This window comes from Melopsittacus undulatus, chromosome 1 (genome assembly GCF_012275295.1).
Source record: "Melopsittacus undulatus isolate bMelUnd1 chromosome 1, bMelUnd1.mat.Z, whole genome shotgun sequence".
NCBI classification, from domain to species: domain Eukaryota; kingdom Metazoa; phylum Chordata; class Aves; order Psittaciformes; family Psittaculidae; genus Melopsittacus; species Melopsittacus undulatus.
Window position 1 is genome coordinate 53,379,605 of NC_047527.1, and position 21,561 is coordinate 53,401,165.

General features: G+C 38.2%; 1 protein-coding gene across 1 annotated transcript in view; it reads right to left on the reverse strand.

Annotated features, from left to right (window-relative positions):
* PIEZO2 (piezo type mechanosensitive ion channel component 2) overlaps nucleotides 1-21,561 on the reverse strand; it is a 292,868-nt gene that overhangs the window by 67,770 nt on the left and 203,537 nt on the right. Inside the window, exons 9-19 of the mRNA XM_031052912.2 lie at nucleotides 20,880-21,011; nucleotides 17,826-17,964; nucleotides 17,172-17,302; nucleotides 14,281-14,517; nucleotides 11,017-11,140; nucleotides 9,150-9,409; nucleotides 8,394-8,542; nucleotides 7,591-7,764; nucleotides 4,715-4,756; nucleotides 1,224-1,256; nucleotides 647-876 (exon numbers count right to left, since the gene is read on the reverse strand). Coding sequence (XP_030908772.2) covers nucleotides 647-876; nucleotides 1,224-1,256; nucleotides 4,715-4,756; nucleotides 7,591-7,764; nucleotides 8,394-8,542; nucleotides 9,150-9,409; nucleotides 11,017-11,140; nucleotides 14,281-14,517; nucleotides 17,172-17,302; nucleotides 17,826-17,964; nucleotides 20,880-21,011 — 1,651 coding nt within the window. The remainder of the gene's footprint in view (nucleotides 1-646; nucleotides 877-1,223; nucleotides 1,257-4,714; nucleotides 4,757-7,590; nucleotides 7,765-8,393; nucleotides 8,543-9,149; nucleotides 9,410-11,016; nucleotides 11,141-14,280; nucleotides 14,518-17,171; nucleotides 17,303-17,825; nucleotides 17,965-20,879; nucleotides 21,012-21,561) is intronic.

Below are 21,561 nucleotides of genomic sequence, written 5' to 3' on the forward strand. Positions count from 1 at the left end.
TCTCTAAGGTAATATCTCCCAGCCAAAAAAGGTAAATAGTTTCAGTTCAGCTTCCTTGGGGCAGCTAAGCCATTTTGCTTGACAAAGACCTTGTCACTATTTATGTCACAGTCCTATAAATACTGGCATATTGGAATCATTAAATCCATGGTAATGCCATTTCCAAACAGTACAGCTTCCTTGGGTGTTAAATGCTCTTCCTCGTGGCTCATATTACAGACTGATTCAGGGAAATAATTCATGTTAGGAGTTCATCCTAGCAATATCAAGGATGACAACATCAGCCTTATCCACGTCTGCACTTAAGCATTTTTATGTTCATCTGGCATCAATTAAACATTCCATATTCAGAAGTGAAAAATACGGCACTAATGTGCACATGAATAATAAAGCAAAGCCATTGAGACTTCTGGAGTGGAGTGCCTTGAAAGCATGCAGTATCAGACATTAAATTTCCCTAGAAGAGACTATAGCCTGTTAAATAATTTACAGATAGCCATCTGCTTAGTTCAGTATCTTTTGGAAAAGACTGTATGCAAAATTAGCAGGAAAATGTAAGGTGAGCAGGGATGACCAAATGTGAACCATCAGTTGCCACTGTTAACTAAGGCAGAGGAAGGCAAAGTTTGCAATCTGCAGAGCTTACCTGTTGTTTCTTCTTCCTCTGATTCATTATCTTCATCATCATCTTCTTCCTTGTCCTCATCTTCTTTTTCTTCTTTTCCTTTATCGACCCCCCCTTTCCCCCCCTCCCCCTCTGACTCTTCCATTCTTTTCTCACCAGCCTCTTCCAGCATTTTATCCTCTTCCTTTTCTCTGCTGGCTGTTAAATTCATCATAGTTATGTCAGGCAGGCTTCCATCTTGATGCACCAGTCTGTTGGTAAGTAGTAGTGTGTCAGCAAACTGAGCAGTAATGGCATTGTAGTCTTTTTCTTTTTCAAGATATATAATTAGAAAAAAAAATAACCATTCATGGAAAATGCCTTAGAAGTGGAAAAGTTAATGATTCTGGTACTTTCTCCAAACACACACTGCAAATTGAGTTGGAATGTATTAGTAACTACTTCTCACTCAGATACTAATGGTTAGTTAGTAATGAGTGGTATTGACACTTAAACTTGACATTTTCCCCACAGGAGAAAATGGTCAGAGTTTAAGATGTAGAAGCATGAAATGACATTGTTTAAGAGGAAACATTTCATGACTTCATAGGGGACTTACTCATTTTGGTGGTTTGGTATTTTTTTCTTGAGGCTGCTCAAGGTAATTGGAACAGAAAGAAAAGGGAGATGAGAACAGAGGGGTTACAGAAGAAGGTCAGTGACAAATATGTCATGCTACATCACAAGTCATAAAGCATTCTCCTGCTTCATCTGCAGAAGCCTTCTGATGCCAAGAGCATGCCATCATGACATTCATAGGGTGCTTCTATGAACAAAAAAGGAATTGCAGCACAGATGGAAAAGGGACCACCTATTTACACCAGTGCTAAACATGGTCAGTGTACCATGCTATCAGTAATGCAGCTGAATCATCACAAGTATCTGACTGATTACTGTAAATGCATTTCCACATTTTTCCAATTGGAAGATGCAGCTGGGAAGCCAAGGAATTTGCAAATTTTCTTCCAGCTATAGGTTTGGAAACAAACAAAAGCAAAAATTCCAAGGCTGTGGCTTCAATATATTTTATCATGTCTGTCTTTGACCAAGCCATTCATTCTCTCTCTTTTCTACATCTCACTGGGAATTTTTCTTATATTTCTAACTATCTCTTATTAAATTTATTAGTAATTTTCAGACAACCAAAACTGGGATACAAGTGATTCAACTCAGAAGTGGTATTTTTCCACTGCCATGGTTCCAAATTCACTGAGATTTACTCAGTACAAACCTTTACTGAAAAAAAGGAACATTCTTTTATGGCTTCAGATATTTTCTTTTTTCTTCCCCAGGTGTGCTGTTGGGAATCTCCTGTATTCACAGAAAACTCTTTCTGATTTCCCAGTCTTATGTACTTTGCTGAGCATAGCACTTACTGCCATAAATAGTCCCTTTGAGTACAACTTCTTGCAATAAAGTCTCCCTTGGCAAGTGTGTATCTGTATGATCAGGTCACTAAATGTTTATTTATGCTGTTGAAATTACTACACTCAGCATACTTTCAAGCACCTGTTAGACTGCTCCTGGACTAATGCAAATAAGTTTAATATGCTATAGTACCATCTCCAGGATTTGTTTTTCATGATGTGAAATTGTGGACTATTACCATTTAGACATGAAATTCTGCCAATTTTAACTGACTTTTGTAATGGAAAAATCTACATTCACACTGGTGTAAATCAAGGATTTAAGGACTTACCTCAGTGTAAACTGGACAGAAACACAGTAATCCCACAGGATTTTATATGAGAGGACTCATTTTTCTCTTACTCATCTAGCTGCAATTTGTATCCAGGATGCAGAAGGTGACTGTGTTATACAGATGGGTACATGCAATATATACCTGCTAAAGCTTCAGTATGCACCTAGTTTTCAGTATGTTGGCGCTTAGTTCTATCAGCATCAGTAGGTTTGAGCATGGGACTGTGTGCTTAGGAGAGCCAAACCTAGATGAAAAGCCCTGCCCACTATTCAGATAGTTAGCCTACTTGGAATCTTTATTCCCAAGCTTTCTCATTTACTGCTAGGATTGTTTTTCTTCCAACACTGACATATTAGGACATAAAAACTATGTTAGTAGTTAGAGTATCTAAGACAAGCTACCCATACAGGCTTCACAGCTAATCTGATGTAACTTCAGGTTGGACATCACTGGTAGGAAATCATCTGAAATATGACAAAGGTATTGTGGTTGATACTTAGGAAGTGAACTAACTAAATAATAACGTAGACAACAAGCCTTGCAGGTACAGCCACTAATGCTTTAAACTGAGAACATTTCTTCCCCACAAATTCATTAAATAGGGTATCGATAATAAGAAGTATACTAGTAGATCTGGGTTTAGACATCAAAGCAACTTCAGAGCCACTAAAAGCAGGCACATTCCCCAGGTTCTTGCTGGACCCCTAATATTTTCATCTACTTATAATTTGCTAGAGCAGAATATTAATTAATAACAACTTACTGGATGCATTTTGAAGCATCTTTGTCCTTTGATACTTTTTTGCCACTTCATTAATTGCTTGAAAATGGCTCAAAACAATTTAAGTATCTCTCATGCACAGCCTTAATAAAAGAAAGCTTTTTGCTCTGCAGAACATTACTGACCCTCAATATTTGGCATACAAGATTCAAACTAAGCACACAGCGCCACACCTCTATGAGGAGGACCCTAAATGCTTTCCCTGCCCTTGCAGAGGGTTTTGCTGCTTGCATCCAAGGCCAGCTGTTTGGTACATGTTGGGGTATATGGACAGACCAGGAAGCCTTGGTGCAGGGGGTCTCTTTCCTTTTTTGGGAACTACTTTCATGCTAAGGCTGCCACCACTACACTGCAGCTGCATTGCTGCTGTGCCTGCGCTTCCTCCCATGCCTCCCTCACCCTAAGCCTGACCTTCAGACTGACTCCCCACCTTCACTGTTGCTCCTGCTTACCTCTATGGACCTGCTGAGAGCTCACCAAGTTGTGGCTGACCCTTGTTACCATCTCCAGATCTAATCCTTGCCCTCAGTTGCTGGTTCTTGAGCCTGACTTCCCGTGGGTGAGAGTCCAGCCTTTCCCCTGGTCATGCCCCTCAGCTCCCAGGTTGCTGGCCTTTCTCAGGGTGCCTGCCCTCATTGCTCCCTGACACATGGGCTTCATACAGACCAGGTTTCGAGCTCTGGTGAATGTCTAAGAACCCTGGCCTAAACTATGTGATGACATCTGAAGAAGGAGTGGGAACATGATACATAAATTAACTTTTTTTTAGAGCAGGTAGTCACAAATATCTAAACAAGGGATATTTTGTTTTTCTGTTTATATTCAGTAGTCACAACAAACTCAGAAGTCCTTCTATTCTCAGAGCTGATTAAACAAAAGCCTACATGTGCTCCAGTCAAATAGTTTGAAATAAATCTACTTTATGGAACTGTTTTCAAGATAACATGTATAAAGGGATGACGATGGTGGGAATATGGGCTTTTCTAGTTTGGATCCTGCAGCACTCAACTCAGCCCATGAATTAACAGCCTTTACGTGCAGTGGTTTCAGTGTACTGCATGTTCCATTTCTGTTTCTGAATAGGGAAATCTCAGTCTGTACAAACTCGTAATACATACCGTAATTGATCTGGCCCTCAAATTCACTTTCTTAGATGCTTGTGAAGAAGACAGAGACATGTGTCTGGCTGTATCTGCATGTCTGTGTGTACATGTGCACATGCAGGCATGCATCTTTCCATGCACACACAAAGGGTAGATAAACGAGCCTCCTCAACCAAGGTTACTGTCTGCAGCCAATTACAAATAGCACCAATTATTCCTGTATTGAGGCATGGGCAAAATTTTAGAGAAAAATTGCCAGCTGGGAAATGAACTCACAACGTATAAATAAAGAGGAGAGATGTATTAACTGCGTCAGCAGCTACAGGAGATTACAGTACCTGAACATTATCTCCCTGCTTACTTCACAGAACTGTGCAGCAAGAACATACTTTAAGGCAATTAAGAAGTAATAACAAAGTTAAGGTACATCTGTTTTAAAGGAAAGGAAGAACTGAAGTACCCACCTATTAATTATTAGATAAACACGGCCATTGACTTTGGCATGGCTATGAGGTGGGAGATGAAAGCACGAGAATGCATGAGATGAAAATGGGAAATGAATTAGAGAGAGAGAAAAGGAAACAGTTAAATAGGAATGAATGCACTTTCCTGTCTACCAAGAGAGACACATTGTCATAACAAAGCACAATCTGAAAGCTTAACACACATCATGCAGTGAAAAGTCTAGGAAGTCTAATGCAATACTTAGACATTTAGATGCACCTTCAGTTAGAACTACAGGTAGTTTACATGGTCCCCAAAATGTGAGAACAGCCTCTACTGCTTTATAACAAGTAAGCCTTAGAATATCCATATTTTTAAAATAGATGGATATAATGGATATGTATATCTGTAATAGATATATCTATAATAGATATTTTGCTTCTTTTTTATTTAAAAGTAATTATGATGGAGCATCATGTTATCTATCTCACAGCCTTTATCTCTGCCATACCACAATTCATCAGCAAGAAAATGGGCTTGGAAAGTCCTAATCAGAAGATTTTTGCATATGCAAAATTGAGACACTCAGCTTTGTCACCTTTATAAATAGTGAGAAGTGCCTCGGTCTGCCAGTTCCAATGGGCCATTTTCTGTCCCTTTACTTGCAGCTGGAAGAGCTTTACTCTTGAACTCACTCCACAAACTTTGCTCACGTGAAGCAACATCTTAATACAAAACAGTCTCAACGATTTCAACAGTACTCTTCAGTTAGACACAAACATATTATAATGATACATGGCAGTTCAGGGACAGATGGAGGAACTGGAGCTGTTTTCCCTATTATGTTCATGACTAGCTTTCATCTGCTGTGGTTATTTGAACAAGTTTGCTATTAAAAGAGTTGAGTTCTGTCTGCTTACTCAAAAAAAAAGGTTCAGTTTCTTTATTTTTTTTTTTTGAGAAACAGCATATAAGTAGTTTTGAAAGGAAAACTAGCTATTGAGCAAATTCTAGTGTTTTCAAAGTAAAAGGGAAAAATGAGATTTAGTTGCTTTGTAACGAAACTGCCCATACACATATTAGTCTTTAATCTGTATTTTAATTGCCCCTGCAACTTATTGCTAGTATTACTGTTAAGCTGGAGCTTGTTGTTGTGCTAGTTCCTATCCAGCTTTATGGATCATCAATACAAATGCCAGCTGTGCTCTCATCTTGAAGCTTTGAATTATAGAGTTGGTAGATGCTCAGTACTGACTTTTTGCATCGAGGGAAGTAATAAGCTGTAGCTTCACTCCTCAGGCAGTGTTAAGAGTTATATATTATTTTGATATCTTTCATGTATCGTAGAAAGATGTGCAAGTAGTGGTTTCACAGAGTATAGTGTACCATAACCCCATCTAAATCCTGCAAGTGCCTCATTTGTTGGGTTTTTTTTCTTTCACTTCATGCCTATTAGGTGGGGGGTGGAACCTGTTTCTATTTTACTTGGCACAAATGCAAAGTGTTTGGGCTACAAAAGAGCTTATGCAGTTACTTCACACTGTAATGCATGCCCCCAAATGCCTCAGCCTAGGAACAATCCCCATTTCAGCTCAGACACCTGTCTGGCTTCTGGTTTCAGGACATGGCTGCCCATGTCAGAGATGTTAATGTACACCTGCTGCACAAGTCCTGTGCTAACAGGCCACTTCAGTGGTCCCTTGACTCTACCATCACATTTAGCAATTCAAGAAAAGCAGAAGGAAATGGTATTATCCAACCAACCATTAAAAAAGGTAAGTTAAAAAAAGACAAAACCAAAACCACATAACACATTTTTGTTAGGAAATCTTGTCACATTTGATTTGTTTTTGTTTTAAAAAATATTTAAGTACAGAAACTGGAAGCATTCTATAAAAGTAGAGCTTGTTCTCATGCACTGATGACAGAAAACACATAGTTGCACCATACCCTATAAAGTAGTGTCATATTAAATTGAATGCATAAGAAGTATCTGAAATGATTTTCTAAATCTAGCAAGTCCTAGAGCAGAATTCTCTATTAAGATAAGCTGTCTTTATTCCATCACATGCTGTGGTGAACATGATGTTATACAGCTAGTCCCCATTCATAGAAGCCCAGCTGAATTACAGGTAAACACCCTAAGAAGTGTCTAAATTGATTGGTTTCTTCAAAGAATTAGAGTAAATTGCCTAATATGACACAATTTACTATGAAATAATTTCTCTGCTTTAGACTCATGGAGCAGGACCCTAGGCCAGATTTTTTTTATGCAGGAAAATATGGAAGAGTTAAACACAGGGAAAGTGAGGTCCCAAATAATGAAAAAATCCCAATGAACTTCCAGATGCGATTGCTGAACATCTCAAAGAGCTAGGAAAGCCAATGGTCTGTACTTTAAAGAGTTGACCCCAGATTTGGGATTTTTCCATTCCTGAAGTTCAACTTTACAAAGAGGCCTAATTGTCCAACACAAATGTGGTTATTCTCCCAGTCTTCACCTGGCACCCAAAATGGACATTGAAAAACAGAAGTGAGCCAAATTAAAAGCTATATTCTCTATTATTGACAGGAGTAACAAAAAGGCACACACAACAGTTCAGCATCTAACTCCCATTTAAGGTCAAAGCCAATGACATAAATACATAAATACTGTTAGTACCTTTGAAAATGTACCCCAAAATGAAAAACTTCAGTGTGTAGGGGAAAGTGGAGGAAGTCAGGTACTTTGGTTGTCTTTTGTTTAGCGGGGTGCTGGATACTGAGCACCTTCTTTTTAAGCCAGGTAGTCATAGCAAAGGCAAAAAATATCTAATGAAAAATGAGCATTACAAGCCAGTGAGAAACAGCGTTTTCATACAGACAGCCAACAGTTCAATTTACTTTGTTTCTTTACCTGTAAATAGTGTTGTCTTGTTTGCTGGTCACAGCTTTTAAATCAGTGAGCTGGAGAAACCGGTCATGGAAATAGTGAAGGTGTAAAATACACGCCAGTAGGAAGGAGGTGGGGATAAAGATGCGTGTGAATAGCTCAGCCACAGAAAACTGTTTTAAGCCAAGGTCTGCTAGTCTGGAGAAAGAAAAAAAGTAAGGCACTAAGTTACTTTTTCACACCAAAATCTTTTTCTTGCCATAAGATATTATTACAGATCAGCTGCAATAGGAAATAAGGGGCTGCCATAGATCTCTTGAACCAGATGAGTTGCCTCTGAATGAAAGTCTTGCACTGGAGATCCACTCACATTGCATGTATTTTTCTCATGTAAGCTCCTGTTGAGAAATTCCCAACTCACCATAAGGGTGAAGAAACTCACCCCCTCCTCATTAGCAGGAGGCAGCTCCCCCTTCACCAGCTCAGAAATCCTGCAAACCTACCCTTAATTTCTCCCCAGTCATGTTCGTATGGTCAAAGAGATAAAGAGAAGCATTGGCACTGTATTGGGAACAGAAGCAATGCAAAGGCCTTGGCAGCAGATGTAAGGAAACATGATTCTTTGAGTCCCCTCTTGTGCCTTTGCTCATCTCTACTGTTACACCAATAAACCTATGGCTTCAGAGCTGAGTGCTTAAAGTCAGCTATGCCTGAGGATGGTCTCCTGATGGTTTTCCTGTAGAAGAAGGAAGACTACTCTCAGACCATTCCAGCACACTGAACTCAAAAGTACAAAGAAAAAAATGAAATTAGTTAAAAACACTCACTTGTTTTCATCCAGACCTGTCATATTCTTCCACAACCCAGGGAATGACTCAAACTGGTATGTATAGATGAAGATAAGCACCAGCATTGTGTAAACAACAACTGACATCCAAAAGTACTTTAAAATCCTTCTCCACCATTCATAGTGCACCTGAAAATCATACACTAGAGATGCTGAAACAAGCTGAAGGCAAAGACAGTGACAAAAATACTAGCAACATTGGCAACAAAGAAGAATACTATTTTTTCTAGCTGGCCTGAAGTAAACAGCATTTACTCTAAGGCAGTCACAGTTCTCTGAGATACAGTTTTTACTCCTGATGCACATGTACTCAAGTACAGATTTTAGTGTAAAAAGGTTACTGAGACATGGCCACAGACATAAAGGCCAGGGACAGCTTTGGTCATTCAGTTTCATCACTGTTAGGAGAGGGACTCTGCTCACTGGGGTGTGGAAGGTGTGTGGACCAGCTGTCCCAAAAACTGGTGGCTATGTAGGACCAAATCTCGTGATGATGTAGGGTGGCATCCTAGAGCAGAGATCTATGTATGCATCTTATTTATATGCATTTTATCACTATAATAAAAAGCCAAAGGAAAATTATTCTTAACCCCTTAAAATGATCTTATTAAGTTGTATCTTATTAAAGAACAAATACACTGTTTATGAATTCTGTTTGGAGCTACTTTATTACCAAGTTAAAGTTGCGGCCCACTGTATTTAAGGACAAAATTTAGTTAACACAGCTCTCACTTACCTGATAAAGGGCTACACAGAAGAGGAACAGTACCATATAGATGATTTTGTACATGACAATTCTACCCTCAAAGCTGACAAAGAAGAACATGCCACCACAGACGTAAATCCAGTACTTGATGAACATAGCCATAACGAGCTTCCCCAGGACTTTCATAATATCCTGTTCATCCTCATCATCCTCTTCCTCCTCCACCTCCTCCTCCTCCTCCTTTTCCTCCTCCTGTTCTTCTGCCACTTCTCCCTCTTGCGACTCCTCTTCTGCAAATACAGAGTCACATTTGGCCTCTCTCTGTTCTGGGGACTTTTAGTAGGAATTGAAATGGGTGGAAAGTAAAATCTCTGCATGCAACACAGAAATTTAAAACACAATATTCACAAGAGACTGCATTGCTGAATCATACATGCCTCCAGAGCAAAGGAAGGAGTTTTAACTTCATATGAGCTTTGACCTGCTTCTGGAGCCATACAGTGCATAGCTGTATGTCCTTACCAGACATGTCTTCACTTTGTCTGAAATGCAGGCAGCTGTTACTGGAAAGTTAAAGCCTAAGGGTTGTATAATGGATAACAGTCAAAACACTTTCCATAGCAATACCCATACTCCCAGGCAAGAAACCTTTTAAACTGTGAAACAAAGAAGCCACTAGCACCACCAGAAATCTCCCGTCTTGAGTTTGAAGTTTAAACTCTTGTTCTGAGTTTGAACCTCTCATCTTAAGTTTCCTGCTTTAGAGAATATTGTGCTTACTTCCAAAAACCACTAGCAGGAGAAAACATCAACATAAAACCAAACAAGTTTAAAAAATATAAATGCTGCACTAACACTGCTGTTTTCCAAAGAAACTGCCACTTATCCAGCTTCATCTAATGTAGCTGAGCCATAGCAGAAAAGACAATCTGATTTTGCCTTATGAAGAGGTCAGGATTCCCCAGTTATTAACCTTGTGAGGCTTGTGGAGGGCAGGTTAAGTGTCCTCCCAGTAGTAAGTACCTGAAAAATATCTGGGAAACAGGGCTTGTCATACCCAGAGCATGTAGCTGCAATGCTTTTCTTCCTGATGAGAACAATATTAAAGATTTAACCATCAAATGACTTGCCCAATCCTTTTGTCCCACTCACTATCCCTCTTCTTAGACTCTTCCCTTGCGCCTGTCTTGAAAATCCTTGCAGTGTCCAGCTCTGACACTAATCAGATGTTTTACTGAGACAAATATTGTAATTAATCAAACAGGAAACTACATCATTGCTTCCAAGGCTGGATTTCTACCATTTCAGTAAGTTGAACTTCCACAGATAAGCATACAGTGAGACAGAAACAGGCAAAGAAGGTACATGTGCCCAGTAGCAAAAAAGAGAACAGGCCATAAAGCTATTAGAATGAGCTGAACCTAGCAGTAAACTTTGCTCCCAGGGATGCTTCTTAAAACATGAGCCCCTCCACTGAAAATATACATGCTCATTTTCCAGCAGAAATCAGTAGTTCAACTTCTGGCTTTGTACTAGTGTACAAGATTTAGCAACTGACTTTTCCTATATAAGCTCTTTTCCTGTGGTTAAAATCCTAGGGCAATTAATCTGCTGGTTTGAGTTAGTGAAACAGGAGTAAACTGATTATTTGAAAGTTCTGTGATATTTTTTAAAGGAATCATTTTAATTACCTTCCAGTACAGAGAATTCCCATTCTATTTAAATTTCTAAAGTTCAAAGCTGTTTTATTGTTATATCCCGAAAGACAGTGAAAAATAGATTTGCAGTATCTTTCTTGGCTAATGAAAGATATCGTGCTAACTGCTTTCAGCATCACAAAAATGTAGGAACTGGAACTTCTATCATGATGGAAGGATTAAATTGAATCTGGCTTTACCTTTTTCTTCATTTTCTTCACTTCCAACTTTGACCTCAGATAAAGTAGCTTCTTTAAGCTGAAGTGCCTTCTGTTCAGTGAGGTGTTGCCTAAGCAGTAGCCAGAAAGTAATTGTGAAAAGAATCTGCAAACAAAAATAAAAAATAACAGACTAATTGTATATCCTACAGCCTACTAATACAAAAATATGTTTTCATGAATTTTGCATGCCTGTGTTTTCTCTGTCCATCAGAAAATGGCAATGATGGCATCATTGTCAAAGAGCACCTTTGTGGAAATTAAGTAATTTCAGTAAATTCCTAAGTAATTTAGGAAACATCCTGCATTAGAACCAACTTTGTTGCATCTGCATTTTTCCACTGAGGAATAATTTATTGCTCTGCTTCTTTTCTTAAAGGTATTTACCGATATGATTTTATTCTACCCCATTCTATTCAGTTTGAAACTACTGCCTTATAAGTTTAAAGATCTTCGCATTATATATTGATTGGAATAATTCCCATTTGTTCACTTTTGTTCAGTTTTCCCTTCTTTCACAGAAGAAGCACATGCAGGTGAGTGTTACATTACTGGGGCATGATATAGCCTGAATTTTGATTTAATGGGTTTGGTGCTTCAGGTGCTTAAACACAATTAATTTTAAAACTAAAAAAACACGTTTTTTAATATATCTTTAAGTTACAGAAGACCCAGTAAATTGAATATACCTTGCATTTGGAGCAGTTACAAGATTTAAGATGGCTCTTAATTCTTTGAACAGCTTTAAGAAATAATAATTCAACAACAGCAGGATACCTCCGAAATAAATAAATCTCTTTAATGAAGAGTGCATTTCTGTGTTTTGCAAAAAGCTAAATTCAACAGGTTGTAACACTGCTGGCCAAAATTCAGAAAAGAGCATGATGACTGTTCATCACACACTTGATTTTATGCTTACATTCTACAAAGTTTCTACTGATTCCAGTGGTGCAGAAGATGACATATTTCACTACTTAAAAGAATAAAATCTCAAACAGGAAGCACGTAAGAGCCAAGTATTTTTCACATAATAGAATGACAAGGCCAGTAGTACAATGTAAAGAACTCTCCTGTTTTTCATCTAATATGCAAGTATTTCATGGGGGAAAGGAGAGGTTAGTGACAGTTGTTTTCACTGATACTGCAGCTATTGCTGAACTGCAGCAGAAGGTTGTCAGCCTGTGTGAATTGTCACAGCTTCTCCAGATACCTCCTGGAGGTCTGGCTTTTTGCAACACAAACCTTTGATATTGTAAACCACAGATTTGTTTTGCAGTGATTAGCTCCGTCTCCTTGCTGCATTTGCTCCTTGTTCTCTTTGCATTTCCAGAGCCAGACCTGGCTCCAAGAAAAGTCTCGAAGTGATGCACATCAAAGAAATGCTTTTAGTCACCTTTTACAGTACCCATTTAATTTCCTTTTCAGACCAGAAAACACCCACAAAGGATGCAGAATATTATGCAGAAAGAATTACTGTACATTTCTATTTTTGTTTCTTTGAAGAATACAGTATTGAACTTTTACTTAAATTCAACCATTATAAAAAGGACTTTAGGAATAACAGGGAGAGTTAACAGCAACCTTGAGAGGGAGTGATGGACAGGGCTGGCAAGTGAAGGGTGTCTGGGGCAATGTGAACAGAAGGAAACACATAATCAGCAAAACAGGGCTTATGCAAGGTCGCTTTAAAGCATTTGTACAGAAGCAAGGAAATGCCTTAAAGGCACCATTACAGGGAAACCTTCCAGATCCTTTCTGGGAAATCAGTGTGCCAGGTGCCTCTCTGAAGTGCCTGCACACTAATGCATTTAGCATGGGGAATAAACACAAGGAATTAGAGACCTCTGTGCAGGGCTATGAATGTGTTGGGATCGCAGAGATGGGGTGTGATGGCTTGCATAACCACAGTAGAGAGACAGAGGTTCTTTACAAAGCATGGGCAAGGAAAATGAGGAGGTAGAGTTGTGACTTGCGGAGTCTCCCTTCCTGGGGACATTCAAAAGCCATCTGGGCATTGTCCTGGGCCACCAGCTCTAGATGGTCCTGCTTGAGTTGGGGAGTGGACCAGATGACCTCCCGAAATCTTTCAGTCTCAAATACCCTGTGATTCTGTAAAATTTACAGAGTGCATTGTATTAAGCCTAAAAACCAGCATTAGATATCTTCTATTAGTTTTATGGGTGCAGCCAAATTATCACAACAGCTTCGTTTTTGACACCAGCTAGTTTTAGATGTCTGATGATATAGCTAACAAGAAACAACATCAAAGGGGTTGACATGTTAAGACAGTTAAAACTCCTTAAAGATTTACAAAGTTATTGAGAGAAATTGTAGAACTTCGCTTGCAGAACCCCTTGAGCTTTAGCTCTCTCTTACTAAACTAGCCCTATGTTTAAGAGAAAAATAATACAGCACTCACTAATGTTCAAACACATTAAAGACTCAGACATGGTTGTCCAAAGGGCACTGCCAACAAGGAAAATGACTTACAGAATCACCTTAAATGTTAATTAGGTGTCACAAGGGAAATGATTCACTTAGTGCAAGGGGAGCCGTGCCAACTAGATGCACTCTCTGAGACATGCCTCTTGGGTGCTCTAGGAAACAACTTCCTATTTATGCTCACTCCCAACGTCAAAGGCAAACTTGCCAACCAAAATACATTTTGTAGTGCTTTCAACACATCAAAGAAAATATATGATACACTAAGGTCAACAGACTCTTGTTTCTGACCTGAAATGGATTGCAACTCATGCTGTTCCAGGTTTAAGGATGAAGAATTAAAACTCAATCACAACTGTGCATTGCTGCTTGTATGAAATCATAAGGGCATGAATAGTATTGGTAATGGCAATAACACTGCAATTCCACTTGCCATTATCATCAGGGACAGATCTGACATCCTATGGGTATTAATCTAATAAATCATATAATATCTAGTTTTGCATCCAGTTTATAAAACCAAACAAGTGAATAATTTCAATTCACTAAGGATGTTTTACAGAAATAACATGAAAATGTACAAAGAGGTCTGAAACATTTACTTTGGTATTAGCTTAAAAAGCAAGAAGTAATTTTCTGAACACTATTTTTAAATGATTTATAATTTATTGTAAAACTGCTACTGAACATGGTTATACTGAATAATGAAGATTCACTCTTAAAGAAATGCCAGGAATTCCAATTTTTTAATCACAATATATTTTGTGGTTTTGTAAATAGATCTCAGCTATTTGTAACACTTACCTTTGAAGCCAGCTCACCAGGTTCCTTTCTTTCTAAAAAACCAGATACTTGAGGAAGCTCATCATTCTTGAGCTCAATACTCCATATATACTGCAATGTTAGCAGTAAATTGCCATAGAAAACCATGAACGGGGAACTGATCATGGCATATTTCCTTCTGTCCCGGATCATCCACAGTGTGCAAGACCAGATTAGTAACACAAAAGTCAACCAGCTGTGATATGTGATACTCCATGCCTTGTGGAAGGAGGAAAGAAAAAATGTTAATGGATACATTCAGGAATAACACTTATGCATATCGCCATTTACAAACTTCTCTACTTAGTGCACATTTTCACTGGCATGAGACTTTCACACATCTTAATGACCTCCTTAGCCAGCTACAATAAAGCCCTTGAAGAACATGCAAAAAGTAGTCTTAAGAAGTCCACAGCTGAGGGCAAACACTGCTTTGTGCATTAATTCCACCTTGGTAAGTTTTATAAGCAAACTCACTGCTTCCAAGTATACAAAATTAAAAGAGAGAAAATACAGACCGACTTTTGGGCACACAAGGTCTTGCAAAACAGACGCAAAGAACAGAGTGGGAATATCAAAACATACCAACATTGACATACCGTATCAACAGATGCTACATTCAAGCACTCTGACAGACTTACAAAACCCAGCTAACTTCTAGCTTTTGTGGAATCAATTTAAATTGGAAAGCTATGGTATGCACACACTGCACACACTGAACCTGAAGAACATTCAGTCTACACTAATCATGTTAAATTACCCGAAATACTCACAACTATAGAATGTTTCCTGTAGCTTGCAGAAAACAGCTACTGAAAACTGCTCTATTCAACACTTGGGGAAAAAGATTCGGGTTTTAAGTGTTTTTTATTAATACTGTGTTACCAATTTATGACTAAACTCAGTTATGTATATGCTGGTATAACTGTGGAATAACTGTAATAAAACATTTTAGATCCCTTTTCAGTTTAAGTGGAAAAGTATGAAACATTAAGAATATTTCAGTTTAGCTCAGTTCCGTTGTGAATGATGTCTTTTAAGGGTATGTGAAAAACGCTAATATGCTACTTCTTTGTCCCCATATGAGAAAATAACTTACACTAAGTTGTCTTTGGTTATGTATAAGTGGATCTTGCATCAGATCACACACACAGATTCATAAATTAATTTGGGTCATATAAAATCGGGATAGTATTTCTCCACTAAGAAAACAGTAATATCTCAATATTAAACTGCAAGAAAACTCTTTAAATATATCTCCTCCTTTGATATTGAGAGATATGACCCTAGAAATGAATTAAAGAGGAAATGCAGATTATATGAAGCATGTGAGCTTTACAAACAGGAAAAAGAGGCATTGTGTCAATACGAAAATAACTGCTTTGCTAATGTCTCAGAACTCATCAAACCAGATCCAGATTCTGCACAAGGAGTCTGCCTTATTTAGTGGAGAAACTTTTCCTGTTAAAGAACAGCAAATAAAGTTTGAAACCTTGTGCAAACATGAAGCAGCCAAGCTAATTTTTTTTTTTTTTACCATTTCTAATGCAAAATTGGACCAAGAACCTTTATGGTTAATTTCATCACAGTTGAAATCTTTCCAAAACAGTAAAACCAAAGCTTGCATTGGGAATATAAGGAGAGATCTGAACATTATGCCAAAAACTTGCTACAGTGCAGCTCAAGGTATATGCATCAGGTTGTCTCAAAAGCAAGGAACAACACAAGAAAAAAAAATAAGGGTGGTAAGTAAACCAATAGCAAAATATTGCTTGACATGAAGTTGTGTTTTTCTTGAGACATTTCTGTGTCAATATAGGAAATCAAGCTTTACAGGTATTTTCTTCCCAATAAGTAACAGGATGTGTGTTTCAGGCTGAAGTAGGAATTATATTTTTAAAAATTCACTATTTGCTAAGAAATGCTTTAATTTTGTAGGCAAATTTCTGAATGAAGTAAAAGCATGACAAGCCTGATGTCCTGGATTCAGCAGTAGCAGTCATTTTTCTCCTTCTTAGTAGGTGTGTGCTGTGTTTTTGACTTTCGGCCTGGGAACAGCGCTGATAACACCGATGTTTTTGGTTGCTGCTCAGTAATGTTTAGTCTGACCAAGGACTTTCTGAGTCTCATGTGCTGCCAGGGAGGAGGGGAAGCCAGGAGGAAGCAGAGACAGGACACCTGACCCAAACTAACCAAAGAGGTACTCCATACCACAGCACGTCATGCGCAGTATATAAACTGGGGGCAGCTACCTGGAAGGGCTAGATCACTGCTTGGGTCGGGCTGGGTATCAGTTGGCGGGTGGTGAGCGGTTGTGTTCTCTTCCCTTGTTATTTCCCTTATCATTATTATTATTGGTGGTAGCAGTAGTGATTTGTGCTATACCTTAGTTACTGGACTGCTCTTATCTCAATCTGTGGGAGTTACATTCTTTCGATTCTCCTCCTCATCCCCCTGGGAGCAAGGGGGGAGGTAGAGGGGGGAGTGAGGGAGCAGCTGTGTGGTACTGAGTTACCAGCTGTGCTTAAACTGCGACACCTGCTTTTATGGAGCTTGGGAATCAAAAGAAAACTGAGCCCCAGTGGTTTTCTGACATTCAACAGACAATAAAACCTGGGACTCCCAGTCCTGGAAATGTGATGGCTTACCCAGAACCCCGTGTGTTGCTCTATTTATAGACATATAATAAGCCTGGGAATAATGTGTTAATAACCTAAACCAGACCCAAAATAATGCAGACACCGTACTGATAATTACTAACCCTAATGCAAAGAATTTACTGAAAACTCACCAATGAGGCTTTCAGGAAAACATTCAGAAGACACATTTATTTGTAAAATTAACAGTATTTTTTTGTTGTTGCCAGTACTTACCATCATAGCTATCAGAGCACAAATATAACTTTGTTTCATGATAAACTGAAACACAGAGACCAAGGCATGTAATTTAACATTTTCTTTTTCCTCCTGAGTAACTTCCTCTTCCTCCTCCTCCTCTTCCTTTTCTAAGTAGAAAAAGAAATTCTTATTTGCAATTCATGCTGGTCTAAAGGTAGCATGTGCACTCTCTCTCCTGGAATGGTTTCACTTGCAGTCACTCTGATGGCTACATCTACAGCAGTCAGCAAGCAGAACTGTACACTACAATCAATAAAATGATATTTTGTGTGCCATAGCATAGACAGACTTTTACTGTATGTTCCTGTGAATTCTAAATCAAAACTGAGAGTGTTGCACTGAAATTTTAGATTCTAGGTCAAAAATTACATCTGAGTACACTAAAGCAATGCAAACCCCACAGTCACTGTGTTGTTAGGCAAAGTATTTTCGATAGTATATGCCTAGAGCCCAGTATACAAAATTGCCATATGATCGGCTGTCATTGTAAGGTACCAGCAATTAGTTAACTTCAACAAGCCAAAGAGCTTACCAAACTGAAACCAAGCCCCAAAATGCTACAGACAGTAACTGGAGACATAGAATATGAAAAAAAATGAAACTAAGGCCAATTCCCAGGCAATTCACTACCTGACACGTCATCTGAAGGCTCCCATTTGTACTGTGGTGTTGAGTACATGTCTGCTTTGGCTGGACCATTTTCTAATGGCAGTGCAGGGTGGATGGTATGATAGTCAGCAGGGTTCCCATTCACTGTTACCAGCAGCACCTGCCAGGACATCGGAGAGAGGCACTGCAGTTAGGGTGGCTCTCAGGGGAATGTAACTCCTACTTCTGTGCTATGCTACTGTTAGATTGCCAATGCTAAAGGAGCTTAAAAAGTAACTGCAGTTATGTTCCTTCCTTCCAAATAAATTGGTATGTTATAGTCATGTTGCATGCAAAAGTAATGCTAACAGCTTCCAAAATTAACGGTTGTTGCTTTTTATGCAATATCAATAGAATTACAAAATTGTTTCTGTGAAGTTCTGTAGCAAACAGTAAATTGCTGCTGTGACTTAGAACTGCCATAAATATTTCTGTTAAGAGATTTCAATTATTTTTTTTCAAATTCCCAAAATGTCACATTGCATTAAGTAACGCTTCAATTTGCACACAAGCAGTCTGCAAAGGAATAAAACTGTGGATACACAAGCAAAAGCAATTAAGTTACTGCAGTCAGGTGAGCCATAGTAAATTACTATTTTGGGGCATGCTCTTAGTCTCTCTTACCTAAATTAAATGTAAAGAAAAAGCAGCATAAAGATGAATTAAGCTAACACATCTACAGCTGGGGAAGGCTAAAGTTGACTGCATGGCTCAGTGAACAAACAGTAATTCAGTGAGCCCATCTTCAGACATCCTGTATTTCTCAGGTTAAATTAGTATTTTACAGACAAGCTAGAAATGTATCATTATATATCCTGCATTTAAGCTAAAGCTATAACAAAAAATTCATCCTCCTACTTAGGCAAACGAATACAAGATTTTCAGACTTTAGTTCACATTTAATTGTTTCCAGTAGTTATGAAAAAATGATTATGAATTACTTTCCATTTTAAATTATTACTGGTGAGATCTACCTTTGTTGCTATTAATAAAAACCAGTTGAATAATTATTGCTATTGATGCCACATTTATGCCATTTGGTAGTACTAACACAACACTCTTGTACTGTTTTAATTTTGTAACTTAAATTTCAGCCCTTGCACTTGCTTGGATTAGGGCTCCAGCAACCACAATCATAAATCTCTCTTGTACTGGCAGATTCACATGCACTGTGCTACTGATAGTCATACATGCTGAAGACTGACTCCTGCTTAGTCTGTGAGATAGGAGCATAATTTGCCTTTGAAACGGTGCACAGTATCTGGGTTATATTATATCCAGCAGCTACACCAAGCACAGGCTGTGGAGCACATTCAGATTTGGTTACAGCTGTTCCCAAAGTTCATATGCATCTTTCATTCTTCTGTGCATACTGAACAAAGGGTATATTTCTGCTTTCAGAGTCTGCTATGGTCTATAGCAGTCAAGATAAATGGATCATTTGCTGTCTGTTCAAACAAGGACTTGGATTTTCTCTAATCTGCAAATTAAACTCATATGTTGTCAGTCATGCTTTAAGAGCCTTAGCATTTCAACACGAATGAAAGAAAAAATACAGCAAAGAAGCTAAATCAAGTTTAAAGATGGCTTGCATTAGAAAGCATATTTTGATATCTCATTTAAATCCAATGAAATAGCAAAGATCATTTGCCAGTTGGTACTATTACAAGCAGTTTAATTTCAAATGATCAATTTCAGGGCTAATCAGTGGTTTCTCAGTGCAATTATTAAGGAAGCAAAAGAAAATTATATTTAGGATAATCAGGTTATAGGGTAAATGGCAGGCTAATCATAAAAAAGACATCTGAAAAAATGTCATCTAAGGCTTTATCTGTATATCTCAGTGTAATCTGTATTTACACACATTAAGGAGGATTACAAAATTACAAAGACTAGTGGTATACTAACATCCGATGGCTTGTATTCATCTTGGGTCACTGATAGAAGCTGCAAAAAGCAATGCAAGGACAAATTATTAAAAAGCATGGCTTAAGCATTAGTAAGTCTAACTTTCTGAATACATGCATGCATGTTTGGTGACTTCTGCAGATTTGCAATAAGAAATTCAGAAAGAATTCTTAAAAAGCAAACAGAATTGTACACCATAATCAATAAAATAATATTTAGTGTGCCAAGCATTGACATACCTGTACTGTATGTTCCTGTGAATTCTAAGTCAAAACTGAGTGTTGCACTGAAATTTTAAATTCTAGGTCAAAGAATTAATCAGTATGCCACGATACTGATTAACTGCTTTCTAATGTCTTTCTAATGATCCAGTGCTTAAAAACTAAGTTTTTAAGTGATCATTAGAATTGCTGTAATTATGAAAATACCTCCAATGAAATGTTTATACTAATAGACAATGTGATACTTCTTTCATTTGCCAGCCCGTTTACCATTACAATTATTATGGCGAAGTTCTGGGGGCTTGAGTATATTGGCTCAACAGAGTATTTGTAGATCCCAAATTTAACTGCAACTCTTCAAATTAAATTTTGCACTGCATCTGGTGAGCACAGATGGCAGAAAGCTGGACCCTTCCAGAGGCTTTTACACCAACTGCCTTAACCGCCCTGCTATAAATATTTACCAAGGACACCAGTAGCTTGGAGGAAGATAAGCTGGCAGTCCCCCCTTACCAATGACAATGCTAATTAGTAGTTACAAGGCCGATCAGATCTTTACATCAGGATTAAGCTCCCTGTCAGGATTTCTAGCTGTTTTGCACAAAGCTAATGGCCTTATGCCAAAAGCCTGACCCTAAACTTCTTAGGTGCAGAAGCCAAAACCATCATCATGCTCTTCCTTTATTTCCTTAAACTGGATCTTGTTTTTATTAACTTTGACAAATATATTCTTACTCTGCCACACAGCCTTCATATTCTACCTGATTTCTATAATCACACATGAAGATCTTCTTATTTGCAACATATATTATTATGCTGCTTCCCTTAATTTCAAAGTAACTGTGATAAAATTAACTAACTTATTGAAATACAACTAATGCAGAGACCCTTTCCCCTCCAGCCTTACTTTTCTCTCATCAGTTGTATAGTGGCTTGCATACCACAGACTGCGTCTTCTTTCTGCTGTCATTGGAACTGGGCTGCAGGCTATTTCTTTGTCATCTTCCCTGCTAACAGATTTCTCTTCATCAGGCATCTGCTAAACAATACAAATGAGAAGACTAGTTACAGTTCTATAAATAACAGTCTTACCAGAGGAATTTAAACTTTCCCCTAATCGCTGCTCCCTCTACAAAGCATGTCTTTAAAACATTTTTTAGTGTCTAATGCACTCCGTCTATGAGCAATGACACTTACTGAAATGGCATTTTCAGAAATGATCGTAGAACTTTTCTATAACTGCTAGTCCATCAATGCCAAGATGTTTCCTGATAGCTACAAGACATTAAAATTAGGCAGACCTCCACATACTACTTTATCATACTATATGGTCATACCATAAGCTAGTACAGATGTTTAATTTTCAAGTAAGTGTATTGAAAGAAAATTCACTCTTCTCATCTACCTATATATATAAAAAGCCAATTCTTCACTAACAGCCAAGGAACTGAAAGGGTCAAGACCTTTTGAGCAAACATATCAGCTGTTAAAGGCTAACCTAATTCACCATTCCATGCATCAACATAAACCAAACCTGTCAGTGCTGGTCATTCACTTAGGCTCACCTAGTCTTCATTCTCAGTCAAGCC